At 55.0% G+C, this 18,055-nt stretch overlaps 5 protein-coding genes and 2 pseudogenes across 5 annotated transcripts, besides 15 other annotated features; all 7 read left to right on the top strand.

Moving 5' to 3' along the window:
* Positions 1 to 3,183: a sequence feature (heterozygous, non-Esmeraldo-like haplotype).
* Positions 279 to 315: a microsatellite.
* Positions 363 to 404: a sequence feature (T-rich).
* Positions 411 to 431: a microsatellite.
* Positions 573 to 657: a microsatellite.
* Positions 693 to 723: a microsatellite.
* On the top strand, positions 765 to 2,552 carry Tc00.1047053509977.100 (hypothetical protein, conserved; the record flags this gene model as incomplete). Its single annotated transcript, XM_804025.1, has 1 exon — positions 765 to 2,552. One exon carries the CDS (start codon positions 765 to 767, stop codon positions 2,550 to 2,552), a length of 1,788 nt encoding a protein of 595 aa, XP_809118.1.
* Positions 2,574 to 2,594: a microsatellite.
* Positions 3,184 to 18,055: a sequence feature (areas not merged during assembly with more than two copies in the genome that could not be assigned to a particular haplotype).
* Positions 3,485 to 4,348, top strand: Tc00.1047053509977.90 (uncharacterized protein; the record flags this gene model as incomplete). The annotated part of the gene is made up of 1 exon (XM_804024.1): positions 3,485 to 4,348. The coding sequence occupies one exon, from the start codon at positions 3,485 to 3,487 to the stop codon at positions 4,346 to 4,348; it is 864 nt and encodes a 287-aa protein (XP_809117.1).
* Positions 4,915 to 5,493, top strand: Tc00.1047053509977.80 (mucin-associated surface protein (MASP), putative; the record flags this gene model as incomplete). Its single annotated transcript, XM_804023.1, has 1 exon — positions 4,915 to 5,493. One exon carries the CDS (start codon positions 4,915 to 4,917, stop codon positions 5,491 to 5,493), a length of 579 nt encoding a protein of 192 aa, XP_809116.1.
* Positions 5,844 to 5,895: a sequence feature (A-rich).
* Positions 6,393 to 7,865, top strand: Tc00.1047053509977.61 (annotated as a pseudogene).
* Positions 8,682 to 8,965: a mobile genetic element.
* Positions 8,840 to 8,866: a sequence feature (AT_rich).
* On the top strand, positions 12,019 to 12,846 carry Tc00.1047053509977.40 (uncharacterized protein; the record flags this gene model as incomplete). The annotated part of the gene is made up of 1 exon (XM_804022.1): positions 12,019 to 12,846. The coding sequence occupies one exon, from the start codon at positions 12,019 to 12,021 to the stop codon at positions 12,844 to 12,846; it is 828 nt and encodes a 275-aa protein (XP_809115.1).
* On the top strand, positions 13,415 to 14,224 carry Tc00.1047053509977.30 (mucin-associated surface protein (MASP), putative; the record flags this gene model as incomplete). The annotated part of the gene is made up of 1 exon (XM_804021.1): positions 13,415 to 14,224. One exon carries the CDS (start codon positions 13,415 to 13,417, stop codon positions 14,222 to 14,224), a length of 810 nt encoding a protein of 269 aa, XP_809114.1.
* Positions 14,579 to 14,617: a sequence feature (A-rich).
* On the top strand, positions 15,141 to 16,487 carry Tc00.1047053509977.15 (annotated as a pseudogene).
* Positions 17,397 to 17,874: a mobile genetic element.
* Positions 17,555 to 17,580: a sequence feature (AT_rich).
* Positions 17,910 to 18,046: a sequence feature (A-rich).

The raw sequence follows: 18,055 nt of genomic DNA, 5'->3' as shown, positions 1-18,055 counted from the left end.
ACAATAAATCAAAAAGTGGAGGAAAATGGGGGAAGGAAAACAAAACCGGACCGTGAAATCAACGAGAGGAATTAGACAAAAGTTTACGGATTGGCAGCGGAGAGAAAGACCCACAACAACAAAAACAAAAACAACAAAAAGAAGGGATCACTGCAGCAGCGGCAGCCCCCGCGGCAAATTCACAAGATTCCCAAATGGCGCAAACTGGAAAAACTTTATTTTGTTTGATTTTGTTTGTCTGCGTGGTTGTAAATGCGCCCTCGCTTTATATTGTCCCACCGCCTCCACCTCCGCCCCCGCCCCCGCCCCCGCCCCATCCATCCATCCATCAGCACCCGCCACCGTCACCACAACGCACACACAGAAAAAAAGAAGAACAAACAGCAAAAAAAGAAAAAAGAAAATGCGGACCCCCCCCCCCCCCCCCCCCCACGGACTCGTAAAAACGTGGCGTGAAGGGACGCGTGTGGGTGAAAGAAAAAAAAAAATTAAAAGAACAAAGAAATAGAGTCAAGACACGAAGGGCAGCGGCGCATAGATACATTTATTTATTAGTTTATTGGATCAGTCAAAACAACACCAACAACACACGAACAGGAGGAGGGGCAACAAAACAAACAACAACAATAATAACAATAATAATATCAATAAGAAGAAGTGTGTTAGATATCGAATTTGTTAGAGGTATTTAGTTTTCTTTTTTTTTTCTTTTTTTTTTTTTTTCCCTCACCACTGCCGCAGGTATCTCTGCTTTTTTTGTGGCTATGGAGTCGATAGAGACCGTGGAGGTAGTTTCCGAGAACGGTGCACGGTTTCGCTACCACTGCCCAGTGAAACTGCTACGGAATATGTCTTTGGATGCGTCTCACTACGGTCCGCAGTTTACTGTTGGGGGGTACACGTGGCGTTTACATTTGCAACGACGCGCCACCGCCGCGAGTGGTGAGGAATTTCTTTCCATCCACCTTCAAAGCTGCACGAACGCAGCAGTAGTGGCACAATTCAAATTGCTTTTACAATGCTACGAGGATCCCCCGTCGTCGAAGGGCCACATCTTTCGCTGCACGTTTAAGAAGTCCGGAAGTGCGTGGGGCATGAATGAGTTCATTCCTATGTGGCGTCTCATTCAACAGGAGAATGGATTTGTTTATGAGGATGAGGGGTCTGGTGCACTTTACTTTGACATTGATGTTCTGCTAAAGATTGTCGACGCCAATGGTCAGAGTTATGGTAACGGAGGCTTTGAGACAAACGTGCTTCCTGGACGCTCAGGCTCACCTCCGGCGCACCTCAATTTTCATCAGGACCCAAATCGTGCCCTTTCGCGAATGCGTTCACCCATGGAATACAGAGGTGTTGGCCCTACAAGATCCACGTCTGCCAGGGGTCATTTGATCGTGGCGCCAGAGAACGGTTTCATTGTAGGCGGTGGGCAGGCAGTAGTTCGTGCACCACTTTTATATCCATTTGAGCACCTTGAGGCACTGACGGATATGACGTTTGACATTCAGGGTGTTCGAATGAAGGCGCATCGGTGTGTTATTGCCGCTCGTATGCGTCCTCTTCTACCAGAGAATGTACTGCCACTGCAGCCGGGTTGCGTTGTGACGATTGCAGTCACGACAGATGTTTTCTCTGCATTCTTGCGGTATGTTTACACGGAGGAATGCCCACAACAAGGGGTCTTACCGCCTGAAGCGCTGCTGGATTTGTATTTATTGTCTTCCGCATGTGAATTCTATGAATTATCGGGAGTCTGCTTGAATTTTGTGCGACCGCTTTTAACGAATGAAAATATCCTTCACATTACACTGACGCGTTATAATGCGGGGGATGAAGTTTTAAACGCCTTGTACCTTCGTGTTCTTTTAGAGAACTACGATTTTCTTATTCAGGATCCGAAGTTTGAGGAAATTCCGGGCCACCTATTCCGTCGTCTTTCGCTCATTCTACGTGACAAGGAGCCGGTCCCTCAGGTGACAATCCCGACGTCAAAGAACACGCTTGGCAGACAGTTGGCATGGCTGGCGGAGTCGGGGGAGTACAGCGACATGGAACTTGTGGTGGGTCCGAAGCACTTGATAGTGAAGGCACACCGCTACATTTTAGCCTCACGCTGCGTTCTTTTCTCTCAAGCCATAAATCCACGATCCTCCGTGGCAATACCGCCCTTCACCGCCGCGGAGTTTGACTTCTCACAACGATCATGGCAGAAGCTGCTCATTGGGATTTATCGCCATCATCTTGAGTCCTATCGCGATTTCTCTGCTGAAGATGTGGCAATTGTCTTTAAGATGCACAGTGTCTTTGGTATGGATGGGCACCTGAAGCGGGAGGCGGACGACGCCTTTAATCACCAAAATGCTCTTCGCCTGCTTATATATGCCGTGAAGCACCAGGTGCCAGAGCTTCATGAGCGGGGGATTAGCTACGTGGCAAGCAATTTTAACGCACTCATTCAAAACGACCCACAGGCATGGGAGCTCGTGAGTGAGTTACCGCAGCACGCAGTGGTGGCACTCTTCCGCATGGTGGTGGAGAGCCAGAGGTGACACCATGGACAAAAAAGGAAAAACAACAACAACAACAACAACCAGGAGGGAAAAGGAGAGAAAGAGGAAGTGTTTTTTTTTCTGTGTATGCGTAAAAGTGAAAGTCGAACAATAGGGAGGAGTTTAACGGAAAACGCATGTAAAACAAGGGCAACAAGGATAATAGGGAACGTTGCCGACGCTGCCTCTTACGTCTTCATAAGTGTGGAAGCAGGTGGCCCCCAAAAATGGATGAAAAGAGATGGAGAGGGGGGGGGGAGCAAATCAAAAGGGATTTGGAGGCTAAAAGTAGGAGAGAAAAGGTGCTTTTGAGATTTTGAATGGCTTTATGCATTTCACACGTCAAGACAATTTTTATTTTCCCTGCGTGATTGGATCCAATACACACGATGAATCCACTTCATGAAAAAAGTTGATTGCCCGGGACCGCAAGTAGTACTCGTTTTTTTTTTTTTTTTGCTCTGCTAGATGTGGCGTGTCTCCTTCCTTTGAGCATCATGTTTTGCGGCGACACTTGCCCTTTTCTTCTTACTTTTTATTTTATTTTCATGGGTCCTCCAATTTAACACGGCGGCTCCTAATTATTTTTGTTTATGCGCTTTTTTGCGGAGGCAACCACCGTAAAAACAACAACAACAACACATGTACACATACATGCGTTTCCCTTCTGTTTCTCTCTTTGCTTCATTGTGTGAATTTATTTGGATTGCTCATTTTACATGTATGACCGTGTGCAAAAACATTTGGTTGCGCAGACGTCTATAGCCGTGTGTTTAAATATACACATGTTTGCCTTTACTCATTAGGCTTAGCACCAGTGTGTGTGTCTGCAGCCGTGATGGCGATGACGATGACTGGCCGTGTGCTGCTGGTGCGTGCCCTCCGCGTGCTTTGGTGCGGTGTCAGCGGTGGCTACGCGCTGTTTTTTAACGATGAGTTACACGCATATTATTATGGAGCAAACGGTAAATACTGTAAAGCCTTTCCCGACGTTTTTTTGCAGTAAAACAACTGAGGTGACGCCTCCACAAAATGCAGCGGGAGGCTCTGTCGCAGGGGGGAATGCCGAGTCGGGAGAGGAGGCGAGTGCTCAATCAATTGCTGGCCTGGGAGGGGAAGGAAGTGGTGAACCGAGTGACGATGGTTCTGCTGGGAGGCTGGCCCACGGTTCGGAGGGAAGTGGCTCGGGTCGTTCGAAGGAAGATGAAGGTAAAGCAGAGGAATTAAACCAGCAGGGAGGAGCGCCTCCGTCACCACTACCACTACCACCAGCACCAACAGGGCCGATAAATTTGCCGAGGTCAGCGGAACCCGGTGAACCAGCGACCTCTGGTGTGACAACAGAACCACAATCGGCGCAGCAGCTGCAGTCACAGTTGCCGGCGGCAGGAAACCAAGGCGTTACGGGCGACGGTTCGCCAGAGCCAGGAACGGCAGCCGCATCAGGTGCCACGCGGAGCACAACAGCAGGGGGTGACGCTGAGCCAACATCCCCATCCCCAGGCGGCCAGGCTGCTGCCAGCGGTCCGGGCGAAAACTCCGCAGCGGAGGGGACTCCCAACGGCACCCCGCCGTCTGCTGCCGCGGTGACGCACGACGACAATACCAACACCACCGACACGGCCACCAGCGAGAGAAATTCTACGGCGCCAGGCATGCCGGCTCCGCTTTCCTCCGCGCCCAGAACGAAGGCGCTGGAGAGCGGCGTCGGAAATGACGCCTGCTTCCATGACACCCGTCTGCGTGCCCCACTGCTGCTCGCTCTGGCTGCGCTTGCGTACGCCGCTCTGGGCTGAGAATTCTGTGTGGGCTGTGCGTGCCAGCACTCAGCCGCGGGGACTTGTGCGCGTCTATTGTTTTCCTAAGTAATAAATACGAAAAAAATGATGATTGTGTTTTACTGTTTTTATTTGCATTCGCTGCCCTGCCGTGTGCTCCTTGCCGCTCCCCGCATCCGTCACGTTGAACGCATCCCAGACACACTCATGTGCATGGCACGCACACAACTGTTTGCGTGGAGTCACATTTGAGGATGGGTGCGTGCGTGCTGGAGCCATACTGTGCAGCTCTTTGTTTTGTGTGGTTTTATGTTTTACTTCATTGCTGTTCTTTTAACAGTGTTTTGTTTCTAATCGTTTTGTGTGTTTTTTTCTGCTTACTTGCTGCGGGGCGTTGTGTGTTTTTCCCTTTCGCTGCTTCCAACTGCCTCATGGTGTGTGTGTGCTGCGGCTGCTGGGCTGCTGCCATTTGTGACTGTGCGGTGGCTGTGCGTGGTGTAGCGGCCGTGTCTCTCCTTTTGCTTCCGCTCTGCGTTGACGTGTTGTTAGTTTGTGCTTAAAGCTACACGCAAGTGACAGGAGTGATGGCGATGATGATGGCTGGCCGTGTGCTGCTGGTGTGTGCCCTCAGCGTGCTGTGGTGCGGTGCCTGCGGTGGCTACGCGTGGGATTTCAACGACGAATCGGTGAATGAATATTATTACGGAGCAAACGGCACATACTGCAGGCTCAACAGAAGCTTCCCTTTTTGCGAAGAAAAAAGAAATGCAAGTAAACGCAAAGAAGCTGCCCTACAGAAGAGTACGGCTCAGAGCGGGACTGGGAGTGGCCTACAGGCACCACAACCGCTGAATGGGAACGTAACAGCAACACCAACAACAGCAACACCAACTGCCGGTGGTTCTTCTGGGGGGCAGGACAACAGTTCGGAGAAAAATGGTTCGAATGATTCGGAAAAAACAGACGCAGGCCCACAGGAATCACAACCGCCGCAAGGGAACGTAACAGAAACACCAACACCAGCAACAGTCACCGCCGCTCAAACAAGTGCCACGAGGACGCCTGACGAGAGTGACGGCAGCACCGCGGCCTCCCACTCCACCTCCCCTCTTCTGCTTTTTCTTGTTGCGTGTGCGGCTGCTGCTGCGGTGGTGGCCGCGTGAGAGTGAGGGAGAGAGAGCCGTGCACCGCCCGCACACACACTCGTCCTTCTCTCATTCTCTTTGTGTGTGTCCCCTTGCATGGACTCTCGCCCTCACCTCAGCCTAATAAGCACACACATAATGTGTTCACGTATTTATGCATGCACACCCATGCAGGCCCGTTGGAGCTCTCTTTTGAGCCACACGCACCGCTGCCGTCCTGCTTGGCTGCATGGGCGGAGCACCGTAACAGTTTTTTTTAATTACTTTTTCATTGCTTTGAGTGGACGACCTCTCTCTCTCCCTGTGTGTGTGTTTTGCTTTACGGGAGCAATGAGAGTGTGTGTGCTTCGGTCGTCCCACGCTTCGGCTTCTTGTTTTTTTGTTTTTGTTTTTCTTTTTTTGTTTTTTGTTTTCTTCTTTGAGTCTCTGCTCGTGTTGTGGTTGAGTGCACTCATTCCACCCTTTTTATCAGTGGCTTGCATTGACTGCGGGCGTTTAAATCTCCTTTTTGTGTTCTCATACCGTTTCTTTCTTTTTGTAGAGGTGTCAGTCTCTTGCATCCTCGTCAGGCCATTACGTTTTTTCTTCCACATGCGCCATGCGTCGGTTGATCCACGTCGCCCCGCGGCCTGCAGTGCTGCTGCTGCTGCTTGTGATGATGCCTGCGATGTGAATTGCCGGCGGGTGTCCTGCTGTCATCCTGACGTATCCCTGTTTCCTTGACGATGCGGTGCGTGCCGGCGGCGTGTGGGCGTCCCCGGGTGTGGTGGGAGACGTGCCTCTCGGAGCGCAGGATGCGTTGCAGGTGTGCAGCGTCGTTTGGAGGGAACGATGGGTGCCCGTCCGCATCAAGGCGCCAATAACGGACCCGTGTGGCAGCAGGAGGCACTGCGGCTTCTCCTGGTGTTGCACAGCGAATGCATTGGACGGCGCGTTTGGCTGCGGGAATGGTGTTGTGTCGTCTGCGCACGGGAACGCTGTTGCCGAGGAGGTTGTCCCTGCTGCTGTCAAACCGCATGCGGATCGTCTGCTCGTGCAGCCACTGGAGGGTTCGTTGATTGTGCCGTCACTCGTCACGGGCAGTGTTTGCAGACGGTTCACTGTGCCTGCTGAGCATTGTTCCGCTGGTGCTGCCAATTCTGACACAGTGCTGTACGTGGCTGCTGCGCCGGGTGGTGTGTGAGCACTGCCATGCGCCACGCTGGAGGATGGCCGTCCCGTCGCTGGCGCCATGAACATTGCCCGGCCGCCTTATTTCACGGACGCCTCGCCACCCGCCTCGCCGCGCACCTGATGGCCCATGCTGTCGGGTTTGCCTGCCCGCACATGGCAGGCCGCGGCATGGTGAGGAATGCTGCCTGTGTGCGTGGCGGGGCGCTGTTGGTGGTGGTGCACTCGACGACTGCCGCGATGGCAGCGAGGGAGCACCACGACTGCGACGATGTTGATGGCGTGGAGCAGCAGGATGGCGATGGGGACGGGAGGACGCTGGAGTCGCACCGGTCGCGGTGCCACGCGAGGGATGAGTGGATGGCAGCGATTGGGGTGCCGGCGACTGCACGGAGCTGACGCTGGCTGCATTGGCTGCCCTGGGCTGCATGAGGGTGAAGCGGGAGATGGCGGAGCCGACGCGTTGGTGCAGTATTCGTGCGCTGCAGCAGCAGAGGAATTGCTCCGCACTGAACATGAGTGAATATCTTCGCATGCTGTGCGAATTGGGCGTTCCCGTCGAATGCTGCGCGTCGGATCTGTATTCCAGTGGCTGGTGTTTGGGAGTGTGCATAAAATGTCAGCAAAGCGCCCGATGGACAGCTGCTCCATCATTGATCCCGCACTGGATGTGAGGGGTGCTGACGGTGTTATTTGGCGGGGAGAATGTTTGTTTGCGATGCCCGGGGATAGGCCCTCTTCGTGGTGTCCGGACACGCTTCCCACGAACACGACAGATGCGAGGGACCCGGAGGAGACGTATCTGAGTGCTGCCATGCATGCGGCATTGGGGTGCCTTGTCATGCAGGTGCGTCTTAGAGTGGTCGAAGAGGGCGGCGTCCGTTGGGTCCCATGCACGGACGGGGCGACGATTGCGTGGGCCACTCGACCGTACGATGAGGGAAGCGTTGCTTGCCGTGGCCACGCGCAGGTGTGCACGATATCCGCCACCGCCGGCAGTCTCCTTCCGGTGGTTCCGTGGGACGGCGAGGAGAGGGCGTGGAGCAGGACGGTCCCACTGGCAATTACTGGACAAGGATTGCGAGGGGGCATCCGTCCCCGTTGCGGAGAGCATTGATCCCGGCCGCGGCACCCCACCGAAGGATGTCGACTCGGCTGCACCCCAGAAGAATCCGTCGCCCGAGGAGAGGCAGTCGCCCCAGACGCTCCGACAGGCGACGGGGTGATCTCGCCCAGCGACACCGCGGGTGCGCTGCAGGAGACTTTAGGGAAGAGCGGTCTTCCGTGCAACGACGATGTTGCCGCCGATGGTGTGACGTCTGTTGTGGGACAACCAGCAGGAGATGTGGCCGCCAGCGACGGGGCCGGTGGCGGTGCCACAACCACGGGACCCAAGGGCCCTGATGCCGCTGATGCCGCGCAGGGCGCCGTGGACCCTCCGCGGAGCGATGATGATGCGGCGGTGGGACGCGGGGATTGGGAGAGGGACCTGACGGACGCCCCGCCTCCGATCCACGGCAATGACGCTGCAGCAGCAGCAGCTTGTCCCTGTCCGCTGCTTCTTCTGCTTGCCGCTGCCGTCGCCGTGACACCACTCTGCTGAGCGGCGGCATGGGTTCCGTTGCACGGCGAGGCGACTGCTGTTGCCTCCTGCGTGGCCCGCACTCAGCAGTGGATGCAAGAGAGAAACAATCCATGCCAATTGATATGCCTCTCTCTATATATACTTTCTGTTTGTCTGTACACTTTATGCCAGGGACATGCTCTATACACTCTGCCTCTCCTGTGCTGGCTGCCGATGTCGAGGCATCACACACCTTTTTTCTTTTTGATGGTTTACGAGTACCAGTCTGCTTGACTTCTTCTGAGGAATGCCGTGAGGGCGTTTGTGTGCGTGTGCGACGGCCCCGTGTGGGCTGCGATTTCTCATTATTGTTTATTTATTTGCCTTGGCTTTGTGTAATGATCCTTCTCTTCTCCTGTTGTGTGTGTTGTGTGATGGGCGGTAAATGAAGTGTGTGGACGAGCCGAAGAATAGGTGCTTGTGACCAGGATGCTTGCGACGAGGGCTGGCTGCCTAAATTAATATGCATCCTGATAAAACGAAGTCATTTCTGTGCGGTACTTTTTCACTGTCTTGTGGTGGATTGGATGACCGGGGTGGACGCAATCAGGGTGCCGATGGCGGTAGGACAAAATTATTTATTTATTATTAATTTTACCTTCACAGCCAACCCCTTTTGATTTCCCACCACGCGGCGGTGTCTTGTGGCTGCAGGACCCCGAAGTCTGCCGCCTCGTAAGTCATAGTATTTCTAACCCCAACAACGCGCAGCATGTCACGAGAGCGGCAGTCCGAATATGTATATAAATGTAATATATGTGGTTGGAGCAAGCACTGAGTGGATTGCGAACCCACTGCCCCTCCGTTCGCCCCTTCTTCTGTTTTGCTTGGTTTCTTTAGACAAGTTGAGGGTCCGGCGAGCGGCCCAGGCGAATATCCGCTGGTGTTTTATTTTGTTGGAGGCAAGATGTCTCCGTGGGACGGCGGGGCGGTGGAGTGTGGCGCTGAGCTGGCGCTGCGGACCGTCGGCACTACGAGTGGAATCGTCGTGGTGTGTGCAGCGGGGCTTGCGCTCCGTTGGCTGCTGCTGCTGGGGAAGGGGCGTTGCGCGTTTGGTTTGCAGCTCTTGGGGCCTTTGTGGGAGAAGGTGGGAGGCTGAGGGCATGAGGACTGAATTGTTTTGAGTGGCAGCGCTCCGTTGACTTGCGGCCAGTCGTGGCACTCCTTTGGGGTTTGGCAGCCTGTCTCGTTTGTTTACTTCCCACTGCAGCACGTGGATAACACTGCTCCGAAGAGCACTTGTTTGACGGGTGTGAGCTGCTGCCGTGCGTGGTGCGTGGACTATTTGATTGTGTGGGGAGGTGCATGGAGTGACGAATACTTCTGTTTGGCGTGTCGCGGTGTGTTGGAATGATGGTTGGAAAACATGTGAGGGGTGTTGTGTGTAGTTTGTGTGTCTTCTCTGGTGGAGCCGACATGTGTGCGGGGATTGTGGCATTGCTGGCTGACAGCTCCACGTCACTCTTCAGCATTTCTGGATGTGCTGAGGAATGACGGCTGGCGACCAGCGTGTTGGTGCTGCTGGTGGGAATAAGTACAAGAGGAATAGGCCGTTTTCTCTTTCCCATGCTGGAGCCGATGTACTGGCACGAGGGCACCGGCTGCAGGCTGCCTGCCAGCACGTGTGAGCAGCGGATCCATGCACACACCGACGCTCGTCGCAAGAACTTGTGCGATCACAGTGGCTTTTGTGGCGTGCCTTTATGGGCGCCATCCCGTCGGAGAATGTGTGAACCAAACGGCTGACTGAGCACGAGGAAAATAAGTCAGTGCACTGTGCCGTGTTTCAGCGTCGATGGCAGAGCGACAGGAGGCCCGTGCTGGCAACTGAGATCTTTGCGTGGCGAGGGATGTCGGTGTTGATTTTGGATTGTCGAGGGTGAAATGAATTTGCTGCTGCCCGTGTGTGTGGCCACTCCGGCGGAGGGCGAACACAACAGGGAGGGATGCAGGCGCTGCGTGTGTGTGTGCAGGTGCCATGCAACAGCGTCACAACAAACATGCTGCGACTCGGTGACCCTCAAATCGTTGTGGTCCTCACGCACAGCCGAGGCACGGCCCACATCGATGCACTTAGTGGACGGAGTGAGGCATCTTTTGAGGCGCTGCAGGGAGCAGGATGTGTTGACGCAGCCACGACATGCATGGAGTGTCACGATGGCACAGTCAGCTGTGGCTGGTGGAATATTTACTTCTCGGAGGCGACAGAGAGAGAGAGAGAGAGCTGCTGCTGCTACTGGCTTCGTTGCTGCCTTTTGTGGCCCCCATGCCGATTATTGTCTGTCTGCTGATCATGGGTGGTGTGCGTCCACTAGTGACGTCGTCTGCAGGCATTTCACAGCACCAACGAAACGCACATCACGTCGCATGCTTTGGCTGTGGGTATGGTGTCGTGAATGCAGCCGGCATTATTTTGCCCGACTCCTTTTCGCTGCTTTGCGACAAATAGATGCGTCGCCGCCCGAGTCATTCACTGCAGCTCCGTTTGTTGTACCGCCAGCACAAGACTTTCGTGTTGTCTGGCGCCTGGCTGACAGTCAGGCACCACTGCGCTGGGGCATGCAGGGATGTGGACTGCCGCTCACGGTGTTGGGCACCGCTGTTTGGATGCGGCGGCCACACGAGCGGATGTATTGTGGCAAAATGAAATGCGTGAAATACGCGGAATCACAGCGGCTGCAATAAGATCAACGGTGTGGCACCACGGAATGTATGCGAGAGTGATGCATGACGAATCACGGTGGGCGGCATGCGAGGGAAGTGCACCGCGACGGAGCGTCATCCCGCCCTCAGCCTGCAGGGGAATGTACGCCCACGAAATATATGGTCGAGGCACCACCAAACACGCATGCCCTTCTGTGCAGCAATAAATAGGAGCGAAGGTGCGTTCTGGTGCGTGGGAGTCCACTCACATGGTTTTTATTTCCACCTCAATAAACGGTGAGGAATCATGTGTCACGGCGACGAATGGAGGAAACACCTATTGCAGCACTTTACTACCGAAGAGCAGGAACAACACAAACCGAATTATTGGCTGCACCAACACAAGAAAAACCCACAAGAGGAAAAACAATTGGGCACCCTGCAGAAACCCCCACACACGACCCAGGCATAAGGGTTTGCCCTCTGAAGAAGCTCACAGACATATGCAGGCATCTTCCACCCTCCAAAAAGAAACACAAATAAATGGTTGCCTGCTTTATTCCATTCCCTGCGCTCATTTTTGCGTGTGCTGCTGCTGCTGCGGTGGTGGCCGCGCTTGCATGAAGTGGTGTGCGCTGAATATGAAGGAAGGCCAAAGGCGACTGAACTGTTTTTGTGATGAATATTGGCTGCGCTTCCCGTGGACCAACAATCCGCGTGGTGTACGGGGATTTTCTTTTTTAATTGTTACTTTGCTTTCGTGCTGCTGTGTGCTGCACCCTCTTGTATGTGTGTGTGCGTACCCTCCGTGAGGGGTGCAGACACGACGGACCGCTCTTGCCGTATGTGCATGCGGTGGAGCCTTGTGTGCCGCTCCTGTTAGCTTTTTCCTCCTCCATCTGTGTGTTGGTGCTGCGGCAGGGCTGTGTGTGTGTGCCTGCTGCCGTGGATTGGAGTGTGTGTTGTGCGTGGTGTGCGGCGTACGGTGCATGCCTGGCTGCTGCCCTCTCCTTGTGTGTGTCTGCCGCACCCCTCTTTTTCCTTGTTGCTCTCCATGTCCCTCACTGTGCAGATCAGCTCCACAGCACTGAACGACCACACTCACGATGATGACGACGTACCGTCTGCTGTGCGCCCTGTTGGTGCTCGCCCTGTGCTGCTGCTCGTCCGTGTGTGTGACAGCAACTGGGGAAATGTCTCCACAAAATGCAACGGGAGGTTCTGTCACAGGGGAAAATGCCGAGTCGGGAGAGAAGGCGATTGATCAACCGAGTGGCGGTGATTCTGCTGGGAGGCTGGCCCACGGTTCGGAGGGAAGTGGCTCGGGTCGTCCGAAAGATGATGAAGGTAAAGCAGAGGAATTAAACCAGCGGGGAGGAGCACCTCCGTCACCACTACCAATACCACCAGCACCAACAGGGCCGATAAATTTGCCGAGGTCAGCGGAACCCGGTGAACCAGTGACCTCCGGTGTGACAACAGAACCACAATCGGCGCAGCAGCTGCAGTCACAGTTGCCGGCGGCAGGAAACCAAGGCGTTACGGGCGACGGTTCGCCAGAGCCAGGAACGGCAGCCGCATCAGGTGCCACGCGGAGCACAACAGCAGGGGGTGACGCTGAGCCAACATCCCCATCCCCAGGCGGCCAGGCTGCTGCCAGCGGTCCGGGTGAAAACTCCGCAGCGGAGGGGACTCCCAACGGCACCCCGCCGTCTGCTGCCGCGGTGACGCGCGACGACAATACCAGCACCACCGACACGGCCACCAGCGAGAGAAATTCTACGGCGCCAGGCATGCTGGCTCCGCTTTCCTCCGCGCCCAGAACGAAGGCGCTGGAGAGCGGCGTCGGAAATGACGCCTGCTTCCATGACACCCGTCTGCGTGCCCCGCTGCTGCTCGCTTTGGCTGCGCTTGCGTACGCCGCTCCGGGCTGAGAATTGTGTGTGGGCTGTGCGTGCCAGCACTCAGCCGCGGGGACTTGTGCGCGTCTATTGTTTTCCTAAGTAATAAACACGAAAAAATGATGATTGTGTTTTACTGTTTTTATTTGCATTCGCTGCCCTGCTGTGTGCTCCTTGCCGCTCCCCGCATCCATCACGTTGAACGCATCCCAGACACACTCATGTGCATGGCACGCACACAACTGTTTGCGTGGAATCACATTTGAGGATGGGTGCGTGCGCGCTGAAGCCATACTGTGCAGCTCTTTGTTTTGTGTTTTTTTTTACTTTTTACTTCATTGCTGTTCTTTTACCTGTGTTTTGTTTCTAATCGTTTCGTGTGTATTTTTCTGCTTACTTGCTGCGGGGCGTTGTGTGTTTTTGCCCCTTCACTGGTTTTAACTGCCTCATGGTGTGTGTGCGCTGCCGCTGCTGGGCAGCTGCCATTTGTGACTGTGCGGTGGCTGTGCGTGGTGTAGCGGCCGTGTCTCTCCTTTTGCTTCCGCTCTGCGTTGACGTGTTGTTATTTTGTGCTTAAAGCTGCAGGCAAGTGACAGGAGTGATGGCGATGATGATGACTGGCCGTGTGCTGCTGGTGTGTGCCCTCAGCGTGCTGTGGTGCGGTGCCGGCGGTGGCTACGCGTGGGATTTTGGCAGAGAAAACGAATCGTTGCGTAAAAAGCACTATGGAGCAAACGGCACATACTGCAGGCTCAACAGCAGCCTCTTTTTTTGCAACGAAAAAAGAAATGCAAGTGAACTCGAAGAAACTGTCTCACAGAAGAGTACAGTTCAGAGAGAGGAAGGGAGTGACCAACCGAAAGCCGGTGATTCCTCTGGAGGGCAGGACCACGGTTCGGAGAAAAATGGTTCGGATCGATCGATAGGAAACTCAGGTACAACAGAATTAAAAAATCCTGGAGAGAGAGAAACAACGCCAACACAACCATCAACGGGAGCGGAAAATTTGCCGAAGCCAGCGGCACCGGGTGAACCAGAAGCCCCCGGCACGACGACAGAACTACAACCACCGCAGCAGTCACCGCTGCAGTCACCGTTGCCGGCGGGAGGAACACCACCACCAACAACAGCAACACCAACTGCCGATGGTTCCTCTGGGGGGCAGGACAACAGTTCGGAGAAAAATGGTTCGAATGATTCGGAAAAAACAGACGCAGGCCCACAGGAGTCACAACCGCCGAATGGGAACGTAACAGAAACACCAACACCAGCAACAGTCACCGCCGCTCAAACAAGTGCCACGAGGACGCCTGACGAGAGTGACGGCAGCACCGCGGCCTCCCACACCACCTCCCCTCTTCTGCTTTTTCTTGTTGCGTGTGCGGCTGCTGCTGCGGTGGTGGCCGCGTGAGAGTGAGGGAGAGAGAGCCGTGCACCGCCCGCACACACACTCGTCCTTCTCTCATTCTCTTTGTGTGTGTCCCCTTGCATGGACTCTTGCCCTCACCTCAGCCTAATAAGCACACACATAATGTGTTCACGTATTTATGCATGCACACCCATGCAGGCCCGTTGGTTCTCTCTTTTGAGCCACACGCACCGCTGCCGTCCTGCTTGGCTGCATGGGCGGAGCATCGTAACAGTTTTTTTTTTTTACTTTTTCATTGCTTTGAGTGGACGACCTCTCTCTCTCCCTGTGTGTGTGTGTGTTTTGCTTTACGGGAGCAATGAGAGTGTGTGTGCTTCGGTCGTCCCACGCTTCGGCTTCTTGTTTTTTTGTTTTTTGTTTTTTGTTTTCTTCTTTGAGTCTCTGCTCGTGTTGTGGTTGAGTGCACTCATTCCACCCTTTTTATCAGTGGCTTGCATTGACTGCGGGCGTTTAAATCTCCTCTTTGTGTTCTCATACCGTTTCTTTCTTTTTGCAGAGGTGTCAGTCTCTTGCATCCTCGTCAGGCCATTACGTTTTTTCTTCCACATGCGCCATGCGTCGGTTGATCCACGTCGCCCCGCGGCCTGCAGTGCTGCTGCTGCTGCTTGTGATGATGCCTGCGATGTGAATTGCCGGCGGGTGTCCTGCTGTCATCCTGACGTATCCCTGTTTCCTTGACGATGCGGTGCGTGCCGACGGCGTGTGGGCGTCCCCGGGTGTGGTGGGAGACGTGCCTCTCGGAGCGCAGGATGCGTTGCAGGTGTGCAGCGTCGTTTGGAGGGACCGATGGGTGCCCGTCCGCATCAAGGCGCCAACAACGGATCCGTGTGGCAGCAGGAGGCACTGCGGCTTCTCCTGGTGTTGCGCAGCGAATGCATTGGACGGCGCGTTTGGCTGTATGAATGGTGTTGTGTCGTCTGCGCACGGGAACGCTGTTGCCGAGGAGGTTGTCCCTGCTGCTGTCAAACTGCATGCGGATCGTCTGCTCGTGCAGCCACTGGAGGGTTCGTTGATTGTGCCGTCACTCGCCACGGGCAGTGTTTGCAGTCGGTTCACTGTGCCTGCTGAGCATCGTTCCGCTGGTGCTGCCAATTCTGACACAGTGCTGTACGTGGCTGCTGCGCCGGGTGGTGTGTGGGCACTGCGGTGCGCCACGCTGGAGGATGGCCGTCCCGTCGCTGGCGCCATGAACATTGCCCGGCCGCTTTGTTTCACGGACGCCTCGCCACCCGCCTCGCCGCGCACCTGATGGCCCATGCTGTCGGGTTTGCCTGCCCGCACATGGCAGGCCGCGGCATGGTGAGGAATGCTGCCTGTGTGCGTGGCTTGGCGCTGTTGGTGGTGGAGCACTCGCGAGTGCCGCGATGGCAGCGAGGGAGCACCACGACTGCGATGACGTTGATGGCGTGGAGCAGCAGGATGACGATTGGGACGGGAGGACGCTGGAGTCGCACCGGTCGCGGTGCCATGCGAGGGATGAGTGGATGGCAGCGATTGGGGTGCCGGCGACTGCACGGAGCTGACGCTGGCTGCATTGGCTGTCCTGGGCTGCATGAGGGTGAAGCGGGAGATGGCGGAGCCGACGCGTTGGTGCAGTATTCGTGCTGTGCGCTGCTGCAGAGGAATTGCTCCGCACTGAACATGGGTGAATATCTTCGCATGCTGTGCGAATTGGGCGTTCCCGTCGAATGCTGCGCGTCGGATCTGTATTCCAGTGGCTGGTGCTTGGGAGTGTGCATAAAATGTCAGCAAAGCGCCCGATGGACAGCTGCTCCATCATTGATCCCGCACTGGATGTGAGGGGTGCTGACGGTGTTATTTGGCGGGGAGAATGTTTGTTTGCGATGCCCGGGGATAGGCCCTCTTCGTGGTGTCCGGACACGCCTCCCACGAAAACGACAGATGCGAGGGACCCGGAGGAGACGTATCTGAGTGCTGCCATGCATGCGGCATTGGGGTGCCTTGTCATGCAGGTGCGTCTTAGAGTGGTCGAAAAGGGCGGCGTCCGTTGGGTCCCATGCACGGACGGGGCGACGATTGCGTGGGCCACTCGACCGCACGATGAGGGAAGCGTTGCTTGCCGTGACCACGCGCGGGTGTGCGCGATATCCGCCACCGCCGGCAGTCTCCTTCCGGTGGTTCCGTGGGACGGCGAGGAGAGGGCGTGGAGCAGGACGGTCCCACCGGCAATTACTGGACAAGGATTGCGAGGGGGCATCCGTCCCCGTTGCGGAGAGCATTGATCCCGGCCGCGGCACCCCACCGAAGGATGTCGACTCGGCTGCACCCCAGAAGAATCCGTCGCCCGAGGAGAGGCAGTCGCCCCAGATGCTCCGACAGGCGACGGGGTGATCTCGCCCAGCGACACCGCGGGTGCGCTGCAGGAGACTTTAGGGAAGAGCGGTCTTCCGTGCAACGACGATGTTGCCGCCGATGGTGTGACGTCTGTTGTGGGACAACCAGCAGGAGATGAGGCCGCCAGCGACGGGGCCGGTGGCGGTGCCACAACCACGGGACCCAAGGGCCCTGATGCCGCTGATGCCGCGCAGGGCGCCGTGGACCCTCCGCGGAGCGATGATGATGCGGCGGTGGGGCGCGGGGATTGGGAGAGGGACCTGACGGACGCCCCGCCTCCGATCCACGGCAATGACGCTGCTGCAGCAGCTTGTCCCTGTCCGCTGCTTCTGCTTGCCGCTGCCGCCGCCGTGACACCACTCTGCTGAGCGGCGGCATGGGTTCCGTTGCGCGGCGAGGCGACTGTTGTTGCCTCCTGCGTGGATTGCGCTTAGCAGTGGATGCAAGAGAGAAACAATCCATGCCAATTGATATGCCTCGCTCTATATACTTTCTGTTTGTCTGTACACTTTGTGCCAGGGACATGCTCTATACACTCTGCCTCTCCTGTGCTGGCTGCCGATGTCGAGGCATCACACACCTTTTTTCTTTTTGATGGTTTACGAGTACCAATCTGCTTGACTTCTTCTGAGGAATGCCGTGAGGGCGTTTGTGTGCGTGTGCGACGGCCCCGTGTGGGCTGCGATTTCCCATTATTGTTTATTTATTTGCATTGGCTTTGTGTAATGATCCTTCTCTTCTCCTATTGTGTGTGTTGTGTGATGGGCGGTAAATGAAGTGTGTGGACGAGCCGAAGAATAGGTGCTTGTGACCAGGATGCTTGCGACGAGGGCTGGCTGCCTAAATTAATATGCATCCTGATAAAACGAAGTCATTTCTGTGCGGTACTTTTTCACTGTCTTGTGGTCGATTGGATGACCGCGATGGACGCAATCAGGGTGCCGATGGCGGTAGGACAAAATTATTTATTTATTATTAATTTTGCCTTCACAGCCAACCCCTTTTGATTTCCCACCACGCGGCGGTGTCTTGTGGCTGCAGGACTCCGAAGTCTGCCGCCTCGTAGGTCTGTATCTACATATCCCATCCGAATAGAGTGAGCGGCCCACAATTGTGGCTAACGGATGGTATTTATATACATATATACACTTACCTGCTGTTAAGCTTTGAGGGTGTGGTGAATCCACTCTTGTCCCGCTCATCCTTTCGTATTCCTATCTGGTTTGTTTTCTACCGTCGATAAACTCAGGATCCGGCGAGCGGCCCAGAGGATTATTCTGCTTTAATTTCTTTTTCGATTATTTATGAATTCTTTTGTTTTTCTTTTACACATTTTTGTATGTTAAATAGTTTTTGTTTGCATATTTGTGTCCACCCTTCGCCTTTTCTTTTAATTTTTTATGGTTGCTTTATTTGTTATTATTTTTTGTTTGTGTTTGTTTTGTGTTTCATGGGGTG

Source organism: Trypanosoma cruzi, genomic scaffold (genome assembly GCF_000209065.1).
Source record: "Trypanosoma cruzi strain CL Brener 1047053516561 genomic scaffold, whole genome shotgun sequence".
Taxonomy (NCBI): domain Eukaryota; phylum Euglenozoa; class Kinetoplastea; order Trypanosomatida; family Trypanosomatidae; genus Trypanosoma; species Trypanosoma cruzi.
Note: the sequence above shows the minus strand (reverse complement) of the source record. Positions and strands in the feature narration are given on the sequence as shown.